Genomic DNA, 22356 nt, shown 5'->3' with positions numbered 1-22356 from the left:
GTTATGGAACTGATAGGGGAATAACTATAGTAATGATCTAACTTTGGATAATATTTTAAAGGTTCTGGTGAATATTTATACAACAAGCACATTATTTAAATACAGCTGCAGGGTTGCCTCCGAGACACTAGAGGTCCATGCAGAAACAAGCTAACGTTCTTTTTGTAGTCGCGCGGAAATTGAAACACAAACCTCTCAAAGTTTCCAAAACACACAGACATGGCGGCTGATACAAGTCACCTGGAGACACCTAGCACGGATGATGATATGGTGGAATTTTCGAAAGTTACAACTCTTTGTAAACGATGGATGATTGACTTTCATTTTGTCAGTATGTGTCGTTACTTTAAGGAGGATAAACTAGAGGAATTTGAGAAAACGGTCATTAATTTGGACTGTAAGTTGTGATGTAAACATTAGCTTTAGGCTAACCTATGGCTCTGGGCTAAACAACCATCAAGCTACTACAGTACGGTACAGTGGCAGCAAACTGATATCAACATCTTTTATTTAATTTCAGCAATACTTGAGAGTATGCCTCTTATTAACTTCGAGTTGTCTCAGAAGAGAAGCATAGCGGGGTTCGTCACTAGGGTAATGCACGGGAAGGATTTGGGTAAGTTACAAATATTTTGCAAAGCTTAAAGAAGTTTTGCCTCTGCCATTAGCATCAATACAATAGCTAGCATTAGCTGGTGGTATTAACGTCAGTAATCTTCGTTACAGACGTGCATTATGATGGGGTTGAAGTGACACCTCTTATTTCTGCCATCAACATTTGGAAACTACTCAAAGAAACTGTGGCTGACGACCGTCTTTTTGAGGACATTACCAATCTCTTATATGTTCAAGTAAGGTGAAATGCCCCACAGCTTTCACTTTCCCTTGTTGTCCTTTTGTTCTGGTTCCCAGGCCCGATTGATCCTTTTATTTCTAGGAAAGTACCGTACAGTTCTTTCCAGGGCTCTAATAATAATGTTGCTAGTCAGAATTAACGGCTGGCATTTTGCATTTGCTTTTGATTAACATACGTTAATCATTTAAAGATAAGAAAAACTATGTGTTGCTTCTTCTCCAGTCGGTGGCTGTGTGCTTGGAGATGGGTCAGTGCTCCATGGCCTCCACTGTCCTCAAGTGGCTGTTGAAGGAATGTGAAATCCCACAGGTTAGACTCAATCTTGTATATTATATGATTATCTTATGAAATACATTTTTATAACCTTCCCTCTGCATTGGCATTTGGTGAGAGCTGTACCCCTGGCCCTCCACAGAATTTGGGGATCAAGCTGTCATCCATCATAAAGAGGAAGGACACCTACCACTCGTACCTCCTCAACTTCAGCTTCGCTCGCCTACTGGATGCCATCCTGAACTTTCTGCAGGCCTACCTGAAACTGCACCCTTGTGACTTCCTCCTCAAGGTGTTAAACACATTTCAATGTTTGCCTACTAAAAGGAAGCATCTGAACCTGCCAGCAGTATTGACTGTAGTCAACCCCGCCAGATTTATTGATCAACACAATATATTATTATCTTGAAGTAGAGTCAGTGTGAACTTCAATGTGTTTAAAGGAGCAATATGGTCTTGGCTAATGCCAATGTATGCTCCAGTGAACCAAGCCATTGTTCAAACAGGAAAAGGTTTAGATATAATATTGGGAACCAATTTTCTGCTCCACCATATTCCCCATAATGAGACCTGTTCCTTGTGGAGCCTATGAACCACTGAATAGGCCTGTAGCGCTAGCTGCTAGTCAAGCCCTTTCCTATGAGTAATGGTCCACTGACTGTTCCTGGTCATGCTTTAACAGTCAGATCTAATTGGAGCTGTCAGTCAGATCTGCAGTTCTGTATTCAACCATGTTGAATTAGGTGTTCTCTTATGTTGTAGCTGCTGGGTAAAGGTTGAGGGCACAGTGTCGACCCAGGGGGTTATGTGTTTGTAAAGCCTGTATCTGTCCCCAAGGCTGCCAACAAGGTGGTTAAGGCATGCCCTGACCAGCTGGAGGACTCGGGGACTGAAGAGAGTGAAACACAGTCACAGTCAACCAGTGAATCCACCCCAGTCACTCAGGAGTAAGTCGCTGTTTAGATATTCTCTATGGAAAACGGTCCAGCGTTTAAAAAAACATAACCGTCCACAGTAGTGTGCGCTGCTGTTTCAACAACTGTCTATAATGCTTTTAATATTCCAGTCTGAATATGTTATGTGCCTTGTTTCATACAGTAACAAAGAAACCCCGGTTAAGAGGTGAGTATAAAAGACACAGTTCTGCCATGAGTGATTGAGTCTCCTTGCTATGTCAATGTTCACCGCTCACGCCAGCAGCAGGGTCAAGTCTGTCGCTAGGCCCGTACATGTGGTCATCAAAGCAGCACAGAGAGTTATGGACACTTACATTAGGGGCAAATGCAGGGGCAAACAGAACATCTCTCATGATATAATGCTTCTCCTCAGACCCAAAAAGAAACTGCTGTCAACTAAGAATGAGCTCCTGTGGAAACCTGAATCTGGGAAGAAGCCTGTGGTTGTACTCAGGAGGATCGGAAACGGAGGTGGGTTCTCCCTTTCCATCAGTACGCGATCCAGCACAGCTATTTGTTTACATCCTGTTCACCTATATGCTGTATGTGTGTGTACTTGTATGTTCATAACATTTTTACTTGTCTTCTCTGAAGCTAACGATTGATAATTCATAAAGAGAAACATTTGAAAACTAGAGTGCGTTTGTTTGCGTCTGTTATTATCAGAAGACGGAGATCGGCTCCAGTCAGGAGCAGCCTCACCTGCCCGCCCTGAGTTGAAGAGCAGAGGCAAGCGGAAGGTCAGTAACACCAATGTTCACCTGGATAGGGGGTCCAGTACGGAGGCTGCACAGCAGACACACTGCAAGCTTCCAGAAATAAGAGATATGAGCGTTGCACCATGTGATGTAGTGTGTTCCTGCTAGCTCATGGCCTGTGTGTTGTCGTTTTTAAGTGGACAGCGTTGCAGGATCTGAAGATCATTGAGGGCGTGGACCGCTACGGCGAGGGAAAGTGGTCTAAAATCCTGCTTTTCTACGACTTTGGGAATCGCACCGGTGTCATGCTCAAAGACCGCTGGAGGATTCTGAAGAAGCATTTAATGAATTAAAGATGCTCTCTGATTGTACCTGAGCTGCCCTAATGAGGAATTACATTTGGGCCAACGTTTTATGCTTTTTATACATTTGAATGTACAATATGTTTTTGCATGAAATGCAGTGCATCGCTTTTTAATGTGTTCAACATGCAAAACTCAACAGCCAGTGTCTCTGTTGTAGGATGCAGCTTCGACCACTTGCAGTTCACTTTTTCCTTCATAGTTATACATCATAGGAGCTTGGACATACGCTGCTTGAATGCTCTACTCTAGTGTGTGTGTGAAGGCTCCAGAGGTGTGGTGGCATGTTTTGAGTATGTCAAGTTTAGCTACTACCAGCAGAGGGCGAACAACACAAAAAATGCATATCTAACTACATGGGATTTGTGTGCAAAACATTGGGGAAAAAACTTATTGTATTCAATTTATTGTACATTTTACACAAGTTGTATTATACATACTTTTAAATTCATCTTGCAAATGTGAGAGTCGTGCTTTGGAATGTGATTTCTAACTGTCCCCATACATACAGTCACCAAATGGCTGACATTAAAACCGTTTTCTATCTGTATTATTTCTTTGTCCAACTCCAGACTCTCATCAGATTTATAATGGTGGAGCAGTATGTTCATGTCTCTATAATGTTACTGAATGCATGCTGAATCTTTTAATAAATAACATAGGGTATTCTGGCCAGCTGGAAATATCTCAGCCAGTCTTGCTGTGTGGTGAGATGGATGTTGAGACTTATATGAAGACAAAGCTGTGAACCTGTGGACAGGAACACTGCTGGGTCCTCTGGACTCTCTTCCACGTACCTCTGCAGCGAGGGCTTCCCACTGCCTGCCAGTGAAGCAGGGAATCACTGCAACACACACAGGTACAATACTGTCACAGCATTTCATGGTGACGTTTAATGGGAGTGTTCAGGAAGCCATTTGTAGGCAACTGAAGGATGTCAAATACCAAGACCTATGTGGCAATATCGTCAAGCGGAGTTCAGTGTGCTTAAACGGTGAAATCGTTTAGCAGGAGGGTTTATTTTGGGCATTTTCTGTTGCAAGGAGTAGAGTGATGGGAGGTGATATGTAGGGCAAGTTTCAGCGCTAACGGAACACTTGCACCAATACCACGGTTTAGAAATGTGCAAAGGTCATGTTCACAGGAGAGTGGTGAGGGGTCCAGGTTGCCCAGTACAAAGACATGACTGTGGTCACTCCAACACACACGGCTGTGTGTGAACATGTTTCCCCGAGTCACATGTTACAGCTCAATCACAGGAAAAGGCTGACAGCATCTTGTGTAGGGAGCTTGTCTTTCAGTTTTTGGACATTTTGCCAGTTGATCTCCCTGTGACTCCATACCTGTCAGATTCCTGTCCGTCCCCTTGGCAGCTGCTGCTGTGGTTCTGCATGGCAGGTGGTTGGCAGGCCACACACACCGTGTAACCCTCCCTTAAGTACTGCATCCATTGTGTGTGTGGCTGGTTCTCCAGCGTGCAGTGAGGGGTGAGAGACACCATCTTGTATTTCATACAGAACCTGGCAGAGAGAACAGGTTGGATATATGCAATTGGTGCCAGGTTCTTTTAAATACTTGATCTATTCATTAGCAAAAGCACCATACAGGAATATTTGAACCGATAACGTCTTGATCCCCAATCAAATGCTTTACCACTGAGCCCATTTTTGGTATTGTCAATTGACGTTACTGTCGTAAAATGCAGTTAGACCATGTTGACAGTGTTATGAGTCTTTGTTTGGGATCTTGGTCAGGCAGACCTAAAGCTGGGTGTGGTCTGTCTGTTCATATCTGACCCACCCTTTGGGCTTCAGTTCTTTGTAGGCTACTATACTGCCATTCATGTTTCGGAGAGCAGTGTTTAATTTCAAAGGGCGCAGCAAAGACTCATAAAGCTGACAACATAGTGGGTGTGTGTGTGTGTCACAGCCAGGTGTCCAGGTGAGCTGGCATATTTGTGTACTTTACTCTGAGAGGCTAATGGGCTGTTTTTGTCACAATAAGGGTCACAGGGATGAACATGAACTTTCACACTGTTAAAATGAGGCTTGGTCTGTGACTTCAATATTCGTTTCCCCTGAAATTCCAGCTCTCTTTTTCTGCGATAATACAGACAGTATCTTATCTGTGTGTATTGTGTAATGTAAACTGTGATTAGAAAACATACCCAGGGTCCAGAGAGGTTCCATAGACATCATGCTTTGGCCTTCCTCTACCAAACTTAATGCTGGTGATGAATGCTGGACCTGAGCAAAGATCAATTTTGATACACCAAATGTACTGTCTTATAAGAATGTGTGGGCTTGTGATGCTAGCATGTGTACCTATGTTGACTCCACAGTGAGTCCCCTGGTGGTCTCTGTATTCCCTGCAGCCAGCCTTCTCCTCCACACTGGAGCAGGGCTCTCCGCTGTTTCTCGACTCCTGCAGGATGTGCCTCCGGCGGACTCTCAGCGAGGGCTGGCAGGGCTGGGAGCAGCCACTCCAGTAACTCCACTCAGTCACCACACACGGCTGGGCTGGAGGGCCACACACACGGGAGACACGAGGTGGGGACCAACACGAGGTGGGGACCAACACGAGGTGGGGACCAACACGAGGTGGGGACCAGGACTAAGCCTAAACTCACTACTGAACAGTAACCAACTGTTAAAACTCCACTGTTTGTAGAGTTGTTTTGAAAAACAGTAGGGTGCATGAATACAGTCAGTAATGTCTGTAACTGAGTAGTTCAACAATCAACAGTGTCTTAATGAATGCAATTGTCCAGTGGAGTGGGCATGCAAAGTAGAGCATGTAACCTGTCGAAGTGGAAGTTGGACTTGGTTGGAAATTGATTTGGACTTGAAGAATTTGTGTTTCCTTCTTAAACCCTGAGTGGCTTGAGAACAGGCCAAATGAACTTGAGTCCATTCAGCCATTTAATCCTGTGATTTTCTTTTCAGTAGACCCTCAAGCTTTATGAGATTTGAGCTTTGATGTTGAGCAGATTGATTTAGAGAGAGTAGGCCTGCTGTATAAGATGTGGTATGAGGTGCAGTGTGTTCATCCCACATACCAAACCTGCTTAGAAAATCTAATGATTAATACATTCAGATACATTTAGGATAATGTGGTTGACATTCCCCACCAGTTACTTATCAATGCTTCCATATCACACACACATGCCTCGTGACAGAAGTATCAGAGTACAGTACTGAGGAGAAAGCATATCATTTCTTTTGAGAGGAGACTGCCCTGGGCCAAGAGGTAGATTTCTGGAGATCAAGAGGCTATCAGATACAGAGGGAACTTACAGTATGGACGTTTGCCAGTCGATGAGCAGTACAAGGAAATATCAAGTGTGTTGGCCAGTATAACCGCCATTCTTTTAAAAGGTGACAGCATTTATTTTCAATGTTATCGCATGTGCACTTGTTGTGTTTGCTGGCTTTCTATTTCTTTCTTTTAGCTCAGTTTCGATGTCTGACTTGTAGTATAGTGACGTCTCTTACCTGGACACTCTGTGGAGTAGTCGAAGCAGCAGTCCTTGGTCCTGATGCAGCCCTCGTCACAGTAGCACGTTCCATATACTCGGTCCATCCTCCAATCGGTCGTCACGCAGCTGAGGTCTGTGCCTTGGCAACACTTTCCAGAGCACCCCCCCTCCACTAAGTGGTACATTCCTAGAGCAGCTGCCACCAACAGCAAGCTGGCATACTCCCCAAAGGACCACATCATCGGGTGTTAAAAAAGGGGGGCACACCAAATGGCAACCTCCGTGCTACCCACACAAATACAAAGAAGAACGTTTGTGTATGTGTCTGTTTTTCCCACACAGTCTCTACGTGTGTGCTCTTCTCAGTGTGTTTACTCCCTTACAGGCTACATGTCTCCCTTGCTGTCAGTCGAGAGATCGAACGCCAAGCTCCCAGCCAGAACCGACCTAGTCCAACCCAGTCTAGTCCAGGCTAAAGCTGCCACACAAGCCCTTGTGACCTGAAATTCCTGCATCCAGCTTGTCCTCCACTCCACCCCTCTGTTTGCCCCTAGCAGTAGGACTACTCTGCAGCCACAAGAAGCAGCAACTCCACTCAGGCTCTATTCACTCTGTCTCTGTGCACACTGGGATGTGCCTATTGGGTGTTTTCTGTCCCCACTCCCAGACCTTACCCTCCAGGGAATCACTCCTTCCCTCTCAGACGGAGTCCCTCCCTCCTGTCTGTCAGACAGGAGGAGACTCACAAACACAACAGAGAGAGAGGAGGGGCGTTGTGTGCCCACCCTCCCTCCACCTCGCTCTCTTTCTCTTAGTCTCTCTCTCTCTCTCTCTCTCTCTCTCTCTCTCTCTCTCTCTCTCTCTCTCTCTCTCTCTCTCTCTCTCTCTCTCTCTCTCTCTCTCTCTCTCTCTCTCTCTCTCTCTCTCTCTCTCTCTCTCTCTCTCTCTCTCTCTCTCTCTCTCTCTCTCTCTGTATTTTGTTCTGTGTCAGTCGGTCTTGCCCAGCAGGTCTGTGCCACCCTGTGTCTCAGCCTGAGACAATAGAGACAGTAGGAGGAATGTGAGCTGTTGGCCGGCCTCCAGGTCATAGCGGGAGAGGTGTACACTTGTACAGATCACCCTTTTGGTTGTCACCTCCCTCTGTCCTTTTACTTTTCCCCTGATGTTGTCTGTTTATATATGCTTAAAAGACCGACCAAAGGATTGCAAGAGATGCCCTGATAGCATGGATTAAATGTAGAATTGTGCCTACACCGGGTCACTGTCAGTACTCGTCCCACTGTGAATCTTTGCCTGATCAGGTGACTTCACTGTGGTTTAGTGGATGTGATGCTTCACAGCTGCGGTAGCATAACTTCTACAAGGTTTGACAGTGAAAGCACATGACAGCATGCTTCCATGATTCTACACAGGCACATCTTAGACGAATCAAGCTTCTTTCATTACTTATTTTATTCAAGAGTCATTAGAAACGAAACAAAAAACAGCATTAAATTGAGAGATCAACTGGCAAGAGGTGTGCCTGCGAAAGGATTTGTGCTAGCCTTATGTTTGTATTGGATACATTTCAATTACATTAAAATGTTGTATCATCAATTTGAATCCCCTTCAACTCCAATGTTGACATTCTGACAGTCAGATTATTGATATAGTGCAGATGTGTGTGTACAGGGGCCCTGGATGAATGAGCAGTGCTTTCTATTGAGCCTCCAGTCCTGCGCCCTGCGTCCTGGAGGAGCTAGTGCCTGACAGGAAGCCACGCCCAGCTAGGTCAAGTCAGGGTTAAGCCCCCCTGTTGCACGTGAACCCAGGAGATGTTTGAAGAGGGGAGATGGCCTCTTCTGGCCCCTCTCATACTGACCATCTCTCTCCTAGCCTTTGATTCTCCTTCGCGTCAAAGAGCAGGTTGGTCAAGCAGTGTTAATAGCCTCCTTCATCACCATCAAGCAGGCAGATAGATCTCAGCCTGGCTACTGAGTCCAATGCGACCTCTTGAAGAATGGATAGTGTGTTTTGATGTTTCCTTGCACATTGTTCCAAGTTACATTACATTTACATTTAGTCATTTAGCAGACGCTCTTATCCAGAGCGACTTACAGTAAGTACAGGGACATTGCCCCGAAGCAAGTAGGGTGAAGTGCCTTGCCCAAGGACACAACGTCATTTGGCACGGCCGGGAATCGAACTGGCGACCTTCAGATTACTAGCCCGACTCCCTCCTGAGTTGTGTTGTGAGAACATTTTATTGAGTTTATCTGACCCATGAAAAGGGAGTGTCAAAGGAATTTGACTATGAGACAGCATCAGGCAGTAGAGAACTTATCTATTCAAACCACCCTCTATGATCAAATATTGACACAGGTGTCTGGAAATAGTTATATTGGTTTTTCTATAAAGCGGCAACAGATTTCTGAAACACTGCTTTTGTAGTTTAACATAAATATACAAAGTGAACTTGTTGGAAATTATTCATTTGGTCCAAACAATGCTTGCTGACTGGGAATTCCAACTGTATCGAATTCTGAGAGGGTTGTAAAGGCATGTTAGAAATGCACATCAAAGACTGTGTGTTTTAGTCTGACAGGCCTCTCACCCTTGACATCCTGCCCTTGTCTGAGAAAATACCTGTGATGCTCTGTGCGTGTGCATTTGTGTTAGTGTGTGTGTGGGTATGTGCTTGAGTGTGCATGTGGATGGTTAAGCATTCACTGCAGACAACCTAAGTCTCAATGTATCCTGTTAGGTGAAAAGCATGCACACCCTTGCTCTCTCACTCTCCCTACTTCTCTCTCTCTCTCTCTCATACACACATAAACACACCTTTTATCTGTTCTGACTGGGTTTGGTCAGGCATACGCACATTATATAAATCATTGATGAAACAGGAGACTTTCCCAGAGGCCTGTGTCAGCTCTGCTGTGGATTTTCATGTGACATCAAAGACAGCGCAAGGTATTGGTATCAAGCAGAGTGCTGTGCATTACACCATCACATGATCTCCTCGATGTTAGGCGCACACTTCCTGTCATGTAAACAACACTTCCAGGAATGTGGAGGAATATGAGAGGAACAGAAGGAGGGTGGAGGAATATGAGAGGAACAGAAGGAGGGTGGAGGAATATGAGAGGAACAGAAGGAGGGTGGAGGAATATGAGAGGAACAGAAGGAGGGTGGAGGAATATGAGAGGAACAGAAGGAGGGTGGAGGAATATGAGAGGAACAGAAGGAGGGTGGAGGAATATGAGAGGAACAGAAGGAGGGTGGAGGAATATGAGAGGAACAGAAGGAGGGTGGAGGAATATGAGAGGAACAGAAGGAGGGTGGAGGAATATGAGAGGAACAGGAAGAGGGTGGAGGAATATGAGAGGAACAGAAGGAGGGTGGAGGAATATGAGAGGAACAGAAGGAGGGTGGAGGAATATGAGAGGAACAGAAGGAGGGTGGAGGAATATGAGAGGAACAGAAGGAGGGTGGAGGAATATGAGAGGAACAGAAGGAGGGTGGAGGAATATGAGAGGAACAGGAAGAGGGTGGAGGAATATGAGAGGAACAGAAGGAGGGTGGAGGAATATGAGAGGAACAGGAAGAGGGTGGAGGAATATGAGAGGAACAGAAGGAGGGTGGAGGAATATGAGAGGAACAGGAGGAAGGTGGAGGGGGTGGAGGAGCAGAGTACAAAGTGATAGTGAACAGCATGCCTCAGGCTCTTGTGTAGGAGTCGAGGAGACAGTGGAGTTGTTCCCAGGTCAATCTCGTCTGCATGGGGAATCCGAAACAGTTCTGGTCTCCATGGTAACTGCTGGCCTGGGCCGCTATGGGGACAAATACTTTACTCACCAATGGATGTGGGTTTGACCTGTTTGTTTCCGATACTTGTTGTCAGGGTGATGTGACAGAATGGTCACTGACCAGCATCGATCAGCACTGACTTGCTTCTCTCCTCCTCTCTCTCTTTCTCTCTCTCTATCTCTCTTTTTCTCTCTCTCTCCTTCTCCATCTCTCTCTACCCTCTATTGAAGTCACATGAAAATGCCATTCTCCTCACAACAGCACGCATACAGCACTCCTTACTGTCAAATCAAAAACATGAGTTACGAGGCATTTACAAATGTTTGACCAGTCAGTAAGATTTAGAGGCATGGATCATTTAATTTAATATATTTATGTTTCCTGATGGCTTCAGCGGTGTGGCTGTGTTTTGAATGAAGCTCTTTGTCCTACCTTATCTGGAGAATTTACTGCTGTCTCTGTCTCTCTCCCAGTCTGCACTCCTCTGCCCACAGTTTACAGCATAGAACTCCCTTTATGCAGTCATAATATTTCCATGTGTGAATATACATGTGGGGTTTTTTCCTTGTAAGTTTTATTTTTAATGTTTCTAATCTGTTATGGTAAAAATGTCATGTAAAATGTCAGTGTGTGAAACGAGAGAGAGAGAGAGAGAGAGAGAGAGAGAGAGAGAGAGAGAGAGAGAGAGAGAGAGAGAGAGAGAGAGAGAGAGAGAGAGAGGACGACCACAGCTGTGAAGGATCCTGGACATCCTCGCCATCAATCAATGTCTCTCGCATCAACTGTAACAGTGCTTTCTTGTATTCCACATCCACATTTCCATTAATTAATCATTTCCATTAATTAGACGAGTGTACTGCTGCACGCCCCTAATTCATGTTCCAGGGTTATTAACGGACAAATGGCATGTATCGGTCCAGATAAGATACCATCACACTGTACCTGGTCTACTTCTGATCCCCTGATCCTGCCTCTCCAACTCTCCACTCAGCACTGACATGATGAGTCATCCCTTTGGCTAACGAGGCATCATTAATTAGCAGAAATGGCTGTCAGGTGTGTAATGGATGGGAGCCCCTTCACCTGCAGAAGGACACCTCCATGTTTCACATCAGTCCAAGAGGCTGACGAGGCGCTGCCAACCAGCAAATCACCTTGGCCCCCGTGGAGAAGGGTGATGATGAAGACAGCGAGGATGAGGAGGAGTATGGAGGTGGTGATGAAGGTCGGTCCTCCGCCTGCAATGTGGCCCCGGTGCGTCCCTCACCCCACCCGTTGGCCATTAACACGTATGTAAATCAACATGCTGGCATGAGCATGTTCCAGGACCGGCAGCTGAAACACGTGCTGTGGGGAGTGGATGGAGGCCGAGGGGAGCGTGACCCCAGTCTTTTAGGAGGGGGAGTGATGGTGCTCATCTCAGGGTTTAATTAGAGAGTATGGACACATCCATCACCTATCACACCATAACTCTCACTCAGGGGGGATAGAGGGCATTAGTCAGGTCATAGCTCATTCCCTTGGGTGTGTTTGTGTGTGCGTGTGCGCGTGTGTTAATGAAACTGACAAAGGCTCTGCCAAGACCAGAACCACTTATCCATCCCATGTTGTAAGAGTATAAATCTATAACCAGCTACTGTAGATGCAAACATTAAGATAATCATTAAACGATGCAGAGAAGGCTGGTGTGAGAATTTGCTGTGTCATTTGCTCACACTTTACTCATGCCTCTGCTTGTTTGTTGCTGCCGAACAGACATCACCTCATTCAGACTAACTTGTACTTTCATACCTGACGATAACAGATCATTAAGAGCAGCACAGGACTTTGCAGCTGCTGGAAAGATATGCAAAATGAAATGAAAAGAAGTCGTCAAACAACTTAACCCAAGTGAAGTTTTTCAAGCTGAAACTGTCTCAAAAGGAAGGAATAGACACCTGTGCACAAACATTGTGAAGCAACCCCATGTTCCCAAAGCTTTGAGATCAACTCTCTTTATGACCAAAGACAAAGGCTTGACCCCTCGGTGGCCTGCTTGAACACATAGAGCTCACCACTGGGACGGCAGTGTGCAGCCTTTACCACTTGTACCTTATTTGTCCCGTTATTTGCTTTTGATCACTGTGTAACGACCTCTTTACAAGACCATTGAAGGAGTTCAGACTCGTTTCACAACCAGAGAGACAACACAGTCAACAGTCAGGCGATAAGTTATGCCCCTTATCGGAGAAGAATGTTTACTGGTCTGTTGTTTTTCTCTGCGAAATCCTGTCAACAGAGCCAGAGACAAAGAGGTGAGCATGGAACATTTTTGTGCAGCACGTCCCACATTTGTCAGAGATGCCAGAGATATAGTCTGTTGGTAATGAAGATAAAACACTGTGAGCCTCCTAATTGTTAAGGGGATGGTCATGAATGGCCTAACCCAACCCTAGCCAACACTCACCTTTTAGCCGAAGTTGGGGCCCTTTGCATACTCCCGGTTGGCAAAGATAGGATTTGGCAGGAGGACAGGCTGCATTCTCAGATCCCTGCTGATTGGAGAGAAGACTGGCAAAACATCAAGTCAGGTGAAACACAGCTTGGCTTCTCTTCTCATGCTAGGGTCAGTTTGGAAATACAGTCCGACTGCAGTGAACAGGTTGTTAAATCTGTTAGTGTTATAAAGGAAGAAATGTTTGGCCGGCTAATTGAGTTTCACATTTGAGTTGGTTGTCAGAAAAATCTTTTATCAAGTAGTGCACAAAGTTTCTGGAGTGAAGGCAGTTTATTTCTTGCGGCATGCAGCAAGGAGACAAGTCAATGGCGGTACAGAGTTGTCTGAAGTCTGAGGAACTGTCAGTCTCCTTTTATCCTAAGGTTCTCGCGTGTGTCTGTGTGTGCGTGTGTGTGCGTCTTGGAGTGGAAAACTACATCTTCAGTTTGGAGTGGAAAGTTACAATATGGAGTTTGACACTGTATATGCTGCACATGCTGAGTACAAATCTTGACATGCAGAGTAAAGATAGCGGTCAGCATGTTTAAGTAAGATTACGGTTGCAAGTATGAGGGGTTCCTCTGTCTGCACTCTAGGATATGTTGCACAACAGTATTCTTTTAGCTTGCATAACACTCACATATAACTATTTCTAAACAAGCAATAAGTCTTAAGATTTTAGCTGTTGTCATGATTTGCAGTAAAAGCCGTACCATGTTGTTGACATTGGCCTAGAGCATGGGAAAGGACGAAACTAACTCATAAAAGCCTTGGCCCCTCCCAGCAGCAATCCAGCTTCACAGCTCCAGGTTTGGCAGCGCTGGGATGAAATGATAAACCACTGGTGGGCAGGTCCCAGAGCAGCTCTTATTAAAGGACTCATTGTTGACTGTTTGTTCCAGGTCATTTTGTTTGACTACACATGAAAGGACGGGCGACCCCAGTGAGAGCAGAGAGACCCAGACTCCACTTGAGAGTGAATCCAGCCCCTTCACTCTGTCTGAATAAGGGGGTGGCTCTCTGTTTCTAGGTCAGAGCGTGGCCCTGAAACACACACCTTACAGGACAGGAGCAGAGACTGACATTAACCAAACTCAAATGAAACTTGAAATGTAAGTTGAAATCTACCATTCAAACACCACCAATACAATCTGTTTTAGAATATTTCATCTCCCAGTCTGTGACTTAATTGATATTAGTCACAGTAAGAAAGCTAGTTAAATCCCTTGATATTTCCAAAAGGATTTATCTCACTCTTTCCTCATTTATAATTGGACTAAAGCAAAACTGAGCTGTGTCAGACAGTTTGTGTATCTGTGTAACAACAGTGTAATCAAAGTGTAATGATAGTGAAACAACAGTGTATTAACAACAGTGTATGAACAACATAATAACAGTGTAACAACAGTGTAACAACAGTGTAATACCCCATCTCTGTATCTGAATGAGACATCCATTCTATGTGCCTTGTCATGATGCCAAGCAGAAACTGACTTTATTGGAGAGTTGATGCACGTGAGGGGGTCAACCATAATTGCTCCACCCTGAATATGTAACAGTATGCCTTTGTTTGCCTTCGTCTGAGACACACTGATCTTTATCCAAGTAAAATATGAAGTATAAAAAGACAGCAAATGAAAGGGCAACCTACAAAATCAGCCTGGATTGATGATTCCGTGTTGCTATTTGATTGTATTGACATATAGACATTAGCTTTATCCTGGACTAAACACAGTCCCTCTCTCATCGCTCTTCTAGAGAGAGATCTGTCTGACTCACTGACAGGACTTTGTATAGTGTTTGTGCTTCAGTAATCACTATCTATTTCAGTACCTCAAGTCCTCAGGTCATGTCTGTGTCTACACTGATGCCAGGTGCGGGTTCTGGAATCTTCATGACTGTCAAATACCCTCCCTCCCAACCCCCCTCCCTCATTCATACATCTGCAGTTGTTAAAGGACAATCAGCTTAATATCTTTAATTACTCAAATTAATCATAATATAATTGATGTCATAACATGATCATCACTCTATCATGTTCCCAGTCCTGCTTACCGACACTTGTTTGCCACATCTGTCTCGACCAAATTCACCCAGCTCAAAAGTGATACAATGGACTATCAGTGCCCCCATTGTTCAAGACAATGATCGACACTGTTTATGTACTCAAAATGTCCCGCTGTGATTGCAAAGCAACAATGTACTTGGGTTCAGTCAAATTTAAGACCTTTTTAAGACATTTTAAGACCATAAAGATTGAAATTTAAGACCTACACGACGCATTACCAAAAACATATTCAAATCAAAGAAATTCTGAAATATATTTTTATTTCAATGAATAGATAAAGCAGAACAGAACAGATAAAGCAAATACATTAGTAACCTCATTTCCTTTCATGAAGCAGTAAGTACTAGGACTGGGGGGAAAAACACTTCACATATGAATCACGATTCAGTCTTCTAGAAATGTGTTAATCAAATTTAATCAAATCGTGACCCCGATAATCGAATCGTGAGGTACCAAAAGATTCCCACCCTTAATAGACGGTAAGCTGTACATTTCTGTTTAATATTTATCCTTGTTGCAGAAATAAATAAGTCTATTCAAGAGAAGTCTACTTATCGTCACTGTATTTTGTGAACGAGTTCTTAGAAATCCTTCAGTAAACTTTCACTTGTTTTGTAAGTGTGATTAGAAGGCAGAGTATTCACAGGGTGTTGGTGGGAAAAGAGCACATTCCATGCCCCTGAGGAAAGAAGCTGGTGTCCTTACTGTGGATATGGAATGCAGAAGTTTGACACTGAGATTATTTTGCTAATCTAACTGAAATGCATGGACGCAAAGTTAATCGATTTTCTTGGTGATAGACACAGACAAGTTGCAAAAAAATACATAATTTATTTTCAGGAAGACTTTGGACATGACACTTTCACATGCACTACTTAATTTCTGAACAAAAAAAACAACATTTGAAGCTATACTTCTTTTGTAAGTTAATTCTATTCAAAAACTCAATTGTTTGTCCCAATACTATCTGACATTACAGAAAACACTAGTCAACATTTAAAAAATGTTAAATCAACACTGACCAAACCAAACCATACATTAAAGTATGTAGTAACACTTAACCGAAAGAGTTCACCTCATCACAGAGTTGATCATTTCATGTCATGTAATCAACGGAAGACAGATGACCAGACACAAAAGAAAAACTGTCCTGGAATCCATTTTCAACCTTGAACAGCATACTCATAAATCATGGCAGCAACAACCTATTAAAGGTACATTAGCTACAACAGCAAAACAACCACCTTGGTTTCCTAGAAGTTGTTTTATTTTGTTCACAGGGCTTTGGCACTGAGTGTGGGTTCAGAATGACACCTGACCCACTGTGTGTGTGTTCGGGTCAGGAATCCTGTTTTCTGCTTTTCTTCAGCTTCTTGATCTTCTCTTGTCGGATCGTCTCCCCCTCCAGATAGGAGATCTCTGACAGGCGCTGGATAAACGAGGCGGATGCTCCGCTCACTGGGTCTGGGTATGTCTGGGCTGGTAGACACACAGAGAGAACACCTTCAGACACCAGGACAGCACGCATGAAATACACCTGTAGCAGTAATATCCATCCGTAAAAAGGGCCAGGCAAAATGTGTCTGTAACACAATAGAGATAGACAGCTAAAATGCTGACTTGGCTGTGTGGTCAGGTTGAACAGGGAATAGAAAGTAAGGTTTAAGTTAGCGTACATTATGGAACGTTTGCAATGAGTACAACTGAGCTGTGGAGAACTCTAGGGAAACTTTTGTTTGTTAGTTCTAAATCAATTTCATTTGCACCTGAACATATTCAACATACTGTTCCTTGACTGACCACCAAAATACTGTAGGATTATGCCCTTCTGATCCTTGATCTTCTGCTATACTTTCTATATGGACAATCTGTATGTTGCAAAAAAGCATCTGCTAAATGAATAAAATGTAACATGTAAACATGCAGGATTCCTTCTGAACGAGAGCATAGACTTCTACCTTCTGCTGCACAGAGGTGTTTGCTCAAACAGGTTAAGCCCACATCCAACACCACATGTCAGGGCAGATGTTTAGCAGGGGGTTCATGAGGTCAGGCAATGCTTACTTTTCTGATGAGCTCCTATGGTGAATAAGCTGCAAGTTCGATTTCCGACTCTTGGTCTGTGAGAAAAGAATGAAAAGGGCAAATGGTTACTAACAGAATAGGACCAATTTATGTGCAAATGAAAAACACAGTAGGGGTATTATACTTATACCTGTGTTTGCAGCCATCAATGGATAATGAGTGTCTCCCAGTCAGTGAGATGGCAGATGGTAATAAAATGGCTGGACCAGAAGTAAGATCATATCCCTCATAGCATCTGTTAGGGAGAAGCAGAACAATATATGTAGCTATTGCTTATATAAGAACAATTTGCCCACACACACACAAAACTAATCCACAGAAGTCATTATCTGGAAGTTCAAACAACTGTCAGATTCAGGGAAAAGTCCTGTACATTTTTATCAGGCTGTGGAAGTTTGCCTCTTCTTTTCTTCCACTGTCCATTGACACAATCAAACTGTTAATCTTACACAGTGCTCCGAGTGAGGTATATTATGGACAGTACAGTTGGGAGCCGCTTGCTTGATGGAAAGGCCAAACTAATCATAATGGGCTGCTTACCCAAGGGTGAGGGGCCGACTGGGGCCGAGGGACCTCTCCTTGAGGCAGGAGTATCGGTTGAGGTTGCCAGACCTGTGCACCTGGTAGTCCCGTGGCAGGGGGGGGATAGCCCCACTGGATCTCAGGAACCTCTCGTCTGGAGGCAGACCACAAGAGAAAGATGTGACCTACTATCTAAGATGTGTCTACTGAGGTAGTTACGTTTGTACGGGTTGTACATCACATATTTCTGATTTAGGAATAAGAGCCTATAGAATCGGAGTTGTCCCTAACTAAAGATAAGTTAAGTCATTAAAAAGCTGTTTCAGAAGCATGCGTTTGGGCGGGCTTTTGGAAGGACCCTAGACAAGAACATTAACTAGGGGAAATACAGGTTGTGTATTTAGGATGCATGTGCTGTGTTTAGGATGGCTGCCTAAATTGCAATGTGATGAGAGTGCCATCTAGTGGCAGCATTTGAGAAGACATTGTTGTTACGTATGAAGCGCGCACATCCTTGTGACACAGCAATTTTATACACACTGCAGCATCTAAATGAGACGATAATGCATAAGTGAGATACAAACCTTTTAATTCATACTTGGGACACATGTCGTCATTTTTCCACTTCTTATCAAACAGAAAGTGTCTCCCACAGGCGGGAGTCTCGCCATTGTTATCTGAATCCAATCTGGCTAAAGAGGTGCCAGCTCTCCCTATGAAAGTTGACCTGAGTATTCCAAACACATCAGAACAATAAAATGAACAAATGGAGACATCATTGGGATCGTTTCTCTCCAGTGTCTCATGTAGCTCTTGATTTGCTCACCCCTCTAATATACAGTTGTAATCCAGTGTTTTTCCGTTCCTTGAACCTACATTTCAAATGGGTACAGTTGATACAACAGCGGGCAATATACGTGGCCATGATGTGAATGAATACCATTCACTGTAGCGGTGGTATAGCTTGTTTCACTGCATCAACAACACCCTAATAATCACATCAATAATGCCAGCACGCCCTGCTTACTTACTGTCCTGAATTCCAAGGCACTTTCTCCTGAATGACTGATTGTTTGGCTTGACTCCGGGCGGTCTTCCTGCAGGTATTCTCATACTTGAGCGGGCTCCGAAAGTTGAACTAAGAGAGTGGTCGACCGCAGCAAGTGGACCGGGCAGCGTGCACCGCAGGCTGGCCTCTGAAAAGACCTTGTCACCGTCGGTAGATAGCGACCCACCTGTTAACAGCTTTGGGCTAGTGAAGCTATACATTGCTGCCTATCAGGTTATCAAGATCCAAATAGCCAATGAGAGTTCATATTCACCTAAATGGACCTATACTAAACTATACGCTGTTTTCCCGCTAGCTAGTAGCGGGAAAAGCTAGCTAGGCGTCCACTACCGAATGTCAGACTGTTGCTATGACAACAGACTACACACTCCACGGCATGTCAGAACGTATTTCTTTGTGGAAATGGTAAAGAAGTGAATTAGTTGACCATCTTGTCGATCTCAATTTTGCACTGGTAATTCCAGGCTCATGATTTTCAAAAATGGATGCAAACTAGGTCAATAACAGGTTACTAGGTAAACAGGCAGTAAGTTATTATACACGTATGTCCATGGTGCATGCCTTACCACTAGTATACAGACATAGGCTTGAGAACTTTGTGTGTAGAAAAAAAAAGTACACAATAAAATTCTCTATTAAATATTTTCACATGGTCCAACTAGACTTCCAGTAACACACACTAGATGGCACCACTGTCATTTAACATAGGGAATGGCTATGAGTTTGAAGAACACAAACTACCAGTACTTGAATCATGTCACCTTTATAGACAAACAAGACACATACATGGGTTTCTTTAAATGTTTTATTCCAGACATCAGAAATCCGTGAAAATTCTGTAAGGAAAAAATATGTTTTAAGTGAAAGCAAAAATAACACAAAATGTGGTCACAATTAGCACATGGCATGCTGGCTCATCTTGAAGCAAAAATAATGCATAGTATGAGGACAACAAATACAGAAATCCATCCTGGACTACTACAAGCTACATATCCATTTTGATGGAACAATCCCTTTACAATTCTGGTGTGCTCCCTTCTCACCATGGCCTAGTTCATCCTCCTGACGAGTCTGTTGATCTGGTCCTCCCTGTTCCCGGCATCTCCTCCTTCCACAAAGTGAGTGGTCTTCTTGTTCATACCACCGCGGGGGGACGACAGCTTGAAGGGCCACAGGAAGTTGTTGGCGGGCTTGAAGTTCTTACCAACTGTGTAGATCTCATGGATCAGGTCCTCAACACAGATGATGCCGTATTTGCCTGAGAAGAAAAATCATGCATTGCCAGTTTAGTGATACTTGAGTTGAATGAAATGCATGTTGACACACATGGACATCTCAAGACTTCTGATAACACATGGTCCTCTTCACCAGATGGAACATTTACCCACTTCAGTGGTTAGAGCTCTACACCCTTTGATTCCACCCCCCACAAAGTGTTACTCCCAAGACCAAAATGTGTAAGTAGAGTCCCCATAGTCCTGTACAATGTACAAGATAAAAGAATAGTGTGAGGCATCCATACCGAGAGCCTTCTCCACCAGCGCGTTGTCAGTGAGGGCAATGCGCTGCTTTGTCATCCTGCCATGACCACGCTTGTAGATCAACTCACGCACAGACTTCAGGTTGGGGTACCTGAGACACAGGTCACATGGTTACGTCAGGGGCAGCACAAGCTCACAAACGTAGCATTCAGTTGTATGACAGCTTATCAATATATGTCCTCATCCAGGATCTATTCAGTCTGGGACAGGATCACCCAACAACTTCAGACCCGTCATAAGATTACAAAAGGCTACTGATGTTTCCACACTGCCTTCTATTTATTCAGCACGGTGTGCATGATGTGGTTTCAGACAAATTGGCTTAAATTTTCAGATTTCTCACCATGGTCGATAAGATGGGGAAAAAAGATTCAGCATCATTAACCACACCAACACTTAACTCTGATCAGTGCGTACTACAACTTCAACGAGGTACCAGCATCATAGCCAATCTTGTCTCACACAACAGTAAAGTTCACTTTACCCCCAAGCAATGTAAGGCTCAGCAATCCTCAACATGTTGATGGAAGCCTTGTTCAGCTTGACGAACACGCCGTTGAAGATCTGGCGAAGACGGAGGAGCTGGAGGACTTTGCGGACCTTGGGGCTGACTCCGTTGATACTGGGAGGAAAAGACAGAAACAGTTACGACTCCATTCAATCCTAATTTCACTGAACACAAGTGACAACTGAGTGGTTTCAGATCAATTGGCTTATTTTTCAGATTTGTTTCACCATGGTCGATAAGATGGGGAAAAAATATTCAGCATCATTAACCACAAAGCAGAGTTAATTGGCACTAGACTGGCAATACTAGACTCACCCTCTGATTCTGATGACAAAGGCCAGTTTTGGCTCAGCTGGGACATAGTAGTTTCCAACTTTGCGGGCTGTACGGGACAAGCGAATCTCACGCCTGTACATCTCCCTGTACTCCTTGTGATACTTCTCAGCCCTCTTGTAGATGAGTTTCCTGGTCACTTTGCGAGACTGGTTAAAGAAAATCATGTTAGAGCAACTACTACAAAAACTAGTCTTACATTCCACTGATGCCAAGTTCCTTACCATTCACTTCAACTAACATTTACAATGTTACATAGGCTTCTGTACCTTTTTGTCAGCCAGCAACTTCTTGATGCGCATGGCCTTCATGGTCGCGTAGGCCTTTCGCCTTTTCAAAAGGCTCTCAGGGACCGCCGGAACCTTCTTCCTGCAAAAGTAAAGCAATACACAGCTTGCCATCAGAAACCATGACACCACGTCAACAGCTTATTAAATGCTCGACTGTCTCAACACTGAAAACCTTGCTTAGCAATGTCAATGCCTTAAACAACTAGTTAGCAGTCGGCAACATCTTTCCCGGCTAATTTTAGCTAGCTAGGTATGAAACGTGAGTCTCGGTATTGTAACACTGTATGAGGGTTACACAAAATTATAGCCTGTAGCCAACACGAAAGACGTGCAAAATACAAAGGTTTTATCAGTCGCTTTGAAACAGACGGTACACTAAAAACGTGGAAATGAAATGCGCTTCTTAGGCGTGAAAGGTAGCCTCTTCCATCTGATGTTCTTGTGTACTATATTGCATGTTTTGAAAAAATAACAACTCGACTATGTGACAGACAAACTTATCATGTTATATTGTATGCAGATTATGCGTGATATCAACTGAATTAATAGATGGTCTTAGATTTTAGCGGAGCATGAATCACTTACTCTGCGTCCGCCATTGTATCCACCGAGAAAGAGAATTATCTTCATGCGCATGTGTGAGTTAAAACGTTTAGGCCCCCAATTGCTGTCTGTCGAACTGCCTGGATCGCCTGTTAGTTTGACGAGTGACTCGGTCAGTGGCGTGTCGTTGGGGACCTTTTGGACGGAAATTTTTTTTCATTATATTTATAGTAAAGACGTATTATACGCTATAGCCAAGCCTATGTGTTATGAAAAACGGCTTAATGTGAAATGAAAAACTGTATGTGTAAAATTGCGATATAGGACGACCCAGCCTACTTTATAAACATCACTCATTTTAAAAATTGTATATTTACTTTCTTTTAAGTATTTATCACAAAACAGTGGCGAGATACTTATTTTCTCATGTATTTCATAAAAAATGTAATGAATAGGCCAACCTACTATTAAGTGGTGTCAGGTGATATTAGAATCAGAATCAGAATTTG

The 22356-nt window shown here is 43.8% G+C and overlaps 4 protein-coding genes and 2 non-coding genes across 7 annotated transcripts; 1 reads left to right on the top strand and 5 right to left on the bottom strand.

The window, feature by feature from the left end:
- Window positions 1-212: 212 nt before the first annotated feature.
- Window positions 213-3693, top strand: terf1 (telomeric repeat binding factor (NIMA-interacting) 1). Its single transcript, XM_062480005.1, has 10 exons — window positions 213-397; window positions 521-616; window positions 727-851; window positions 1079-1165; window positions 1272-1421; window positions 1967-2076; window positions 2228-2251; window positions 2459-2556; window positions 2752-2825; window positions 2981-3693. Exons 1-10 carry the CDS (start codon window positions 220-222, stop codon window positions 3134-3136), a joined length of 1098 nt encoding a protein of 365 aa, XP_062335989.1. The 5' UTR covers window positions 213-219; the 3' UTR covers window positions 3137-3693.
- Window positions 3589-7313, bottom strand: LOC134035145 (somatomedin-B and thrombospondin type-1 domain-containing protein). Its single transcript, XM_062480006.1, has 5 exons — window positions 6640-7313; window positions 5470-5664; window positions 5313-5391; window positions 4489-4665; window positions 3589-3989 (listed from the first exon to the last, which is right to left on the bottom strand). Exons 1-5 carry the CDS (start codon window positions 6863-6865, stop codon window positions 3872-3874), a joined length of 795 nt encoding a protein of 264 aa, XP_062335990.1. The 5' UTR covers window positions 6866-7313; the 3' UTR covers window positions 3589-3871.
- Window positions 7314-15774: 8461 nt separating this feature from the next.
- Window positions 15775-18938, bottom strand: si:ch211-171b20.3 (uncharacterized). 2 transcript variants are annotated; one of them, XM_062479739.1, is made up of 7 exons: window positions 18595-18938; window positions 18390-18435; window positions 18148-18290; window positions 17582-17717; window positions 17172-17276; window positions 17021-17076; window positions 15775-16459 (listed from the first exon to the last, which is right to left on the bottom strand). In XM_062479739.1, exons 1-7 carry the CDS (start codon window positions 18830-18832, stop codon window positions 16296-16298), a joined length of 888 nt encoding a protein of 295 aa, XP_062335723.1. In that variant the 5' UTR covers window positions 18833-18938; the 3' UTR covers window positions 15775-16295. The 2 variants fall into 2 exon arrangements, with proteins under 2 accessions (XP_062335723.1, XP_062335724.1); XM_062479740.1 differs by having other exon boundaries at window positions 15776-16435.
- A 485-nt stretch (window positions 18939-19423) lies between these two features.
- Window positions 19424-22036, bottom strand: rpl7 (ribosomal protein L7). Its single transcript, XM_062479370.1, has 7 exons — window positions 21890-22036; window positions 21284-21383; window positions 20997-21163; window positions 20658-20795; window positions 20155-20264; window positions 19676-19890; window positions 19424-19468 (listed from the first exon to the last, which is right to left on the bottom strand). The coding sequence occupies exons 1-6, from the start codon at window positions 21901-21903 to the stop codon at window positions 19682-19684; spliced, it is 738 nt and encodes a 245-aa protein (XP_062335354.1). The 5' UTR covers window positions 21904-22036; the 3' UTR covers window positions 19424-19468; window positions 19676-19681.
- On the bottom strand, window positions 20473-20564 carry LOC134035422 (small nucleolar SNORD12/SNORD106). Its single transcript, XR_009932362.1, has one exon. It is a non-coding gene; the product is annotated as a small nucleolar SNORD12/SNORD106 (small nucleolar RNA).
- LOC134035423 (small nucleolar SNORD12/SNORD106) lies at window positions 20864-20956 on the bottom strand. Its single transcript, XR_009932363.1, has one exon. It is a non-coding gene; the product is annotated as a small nucleolar SNORD12/SNORD106 (small nucleolar RNA).
- Window positions 22037-22356: the final 320 nt, after the last annotated feature.

Source organism: Osmerus eperlanus, chromosome 15 (assembly GCF_963692335.1).
Source record: "Osmerus eperlanus chromosome 15, fOsmEpe2.1, whole genome shotgun sequence".
NCBI lineage: Eukaryota > Metazoa > Chordata > Actinopteri > Osmeriformes > Osmeridae > Osmerus > Osmerus eperlanus.
This window is presented reverse-complemented; position numbering and strand designations above follow the sequence as displayed.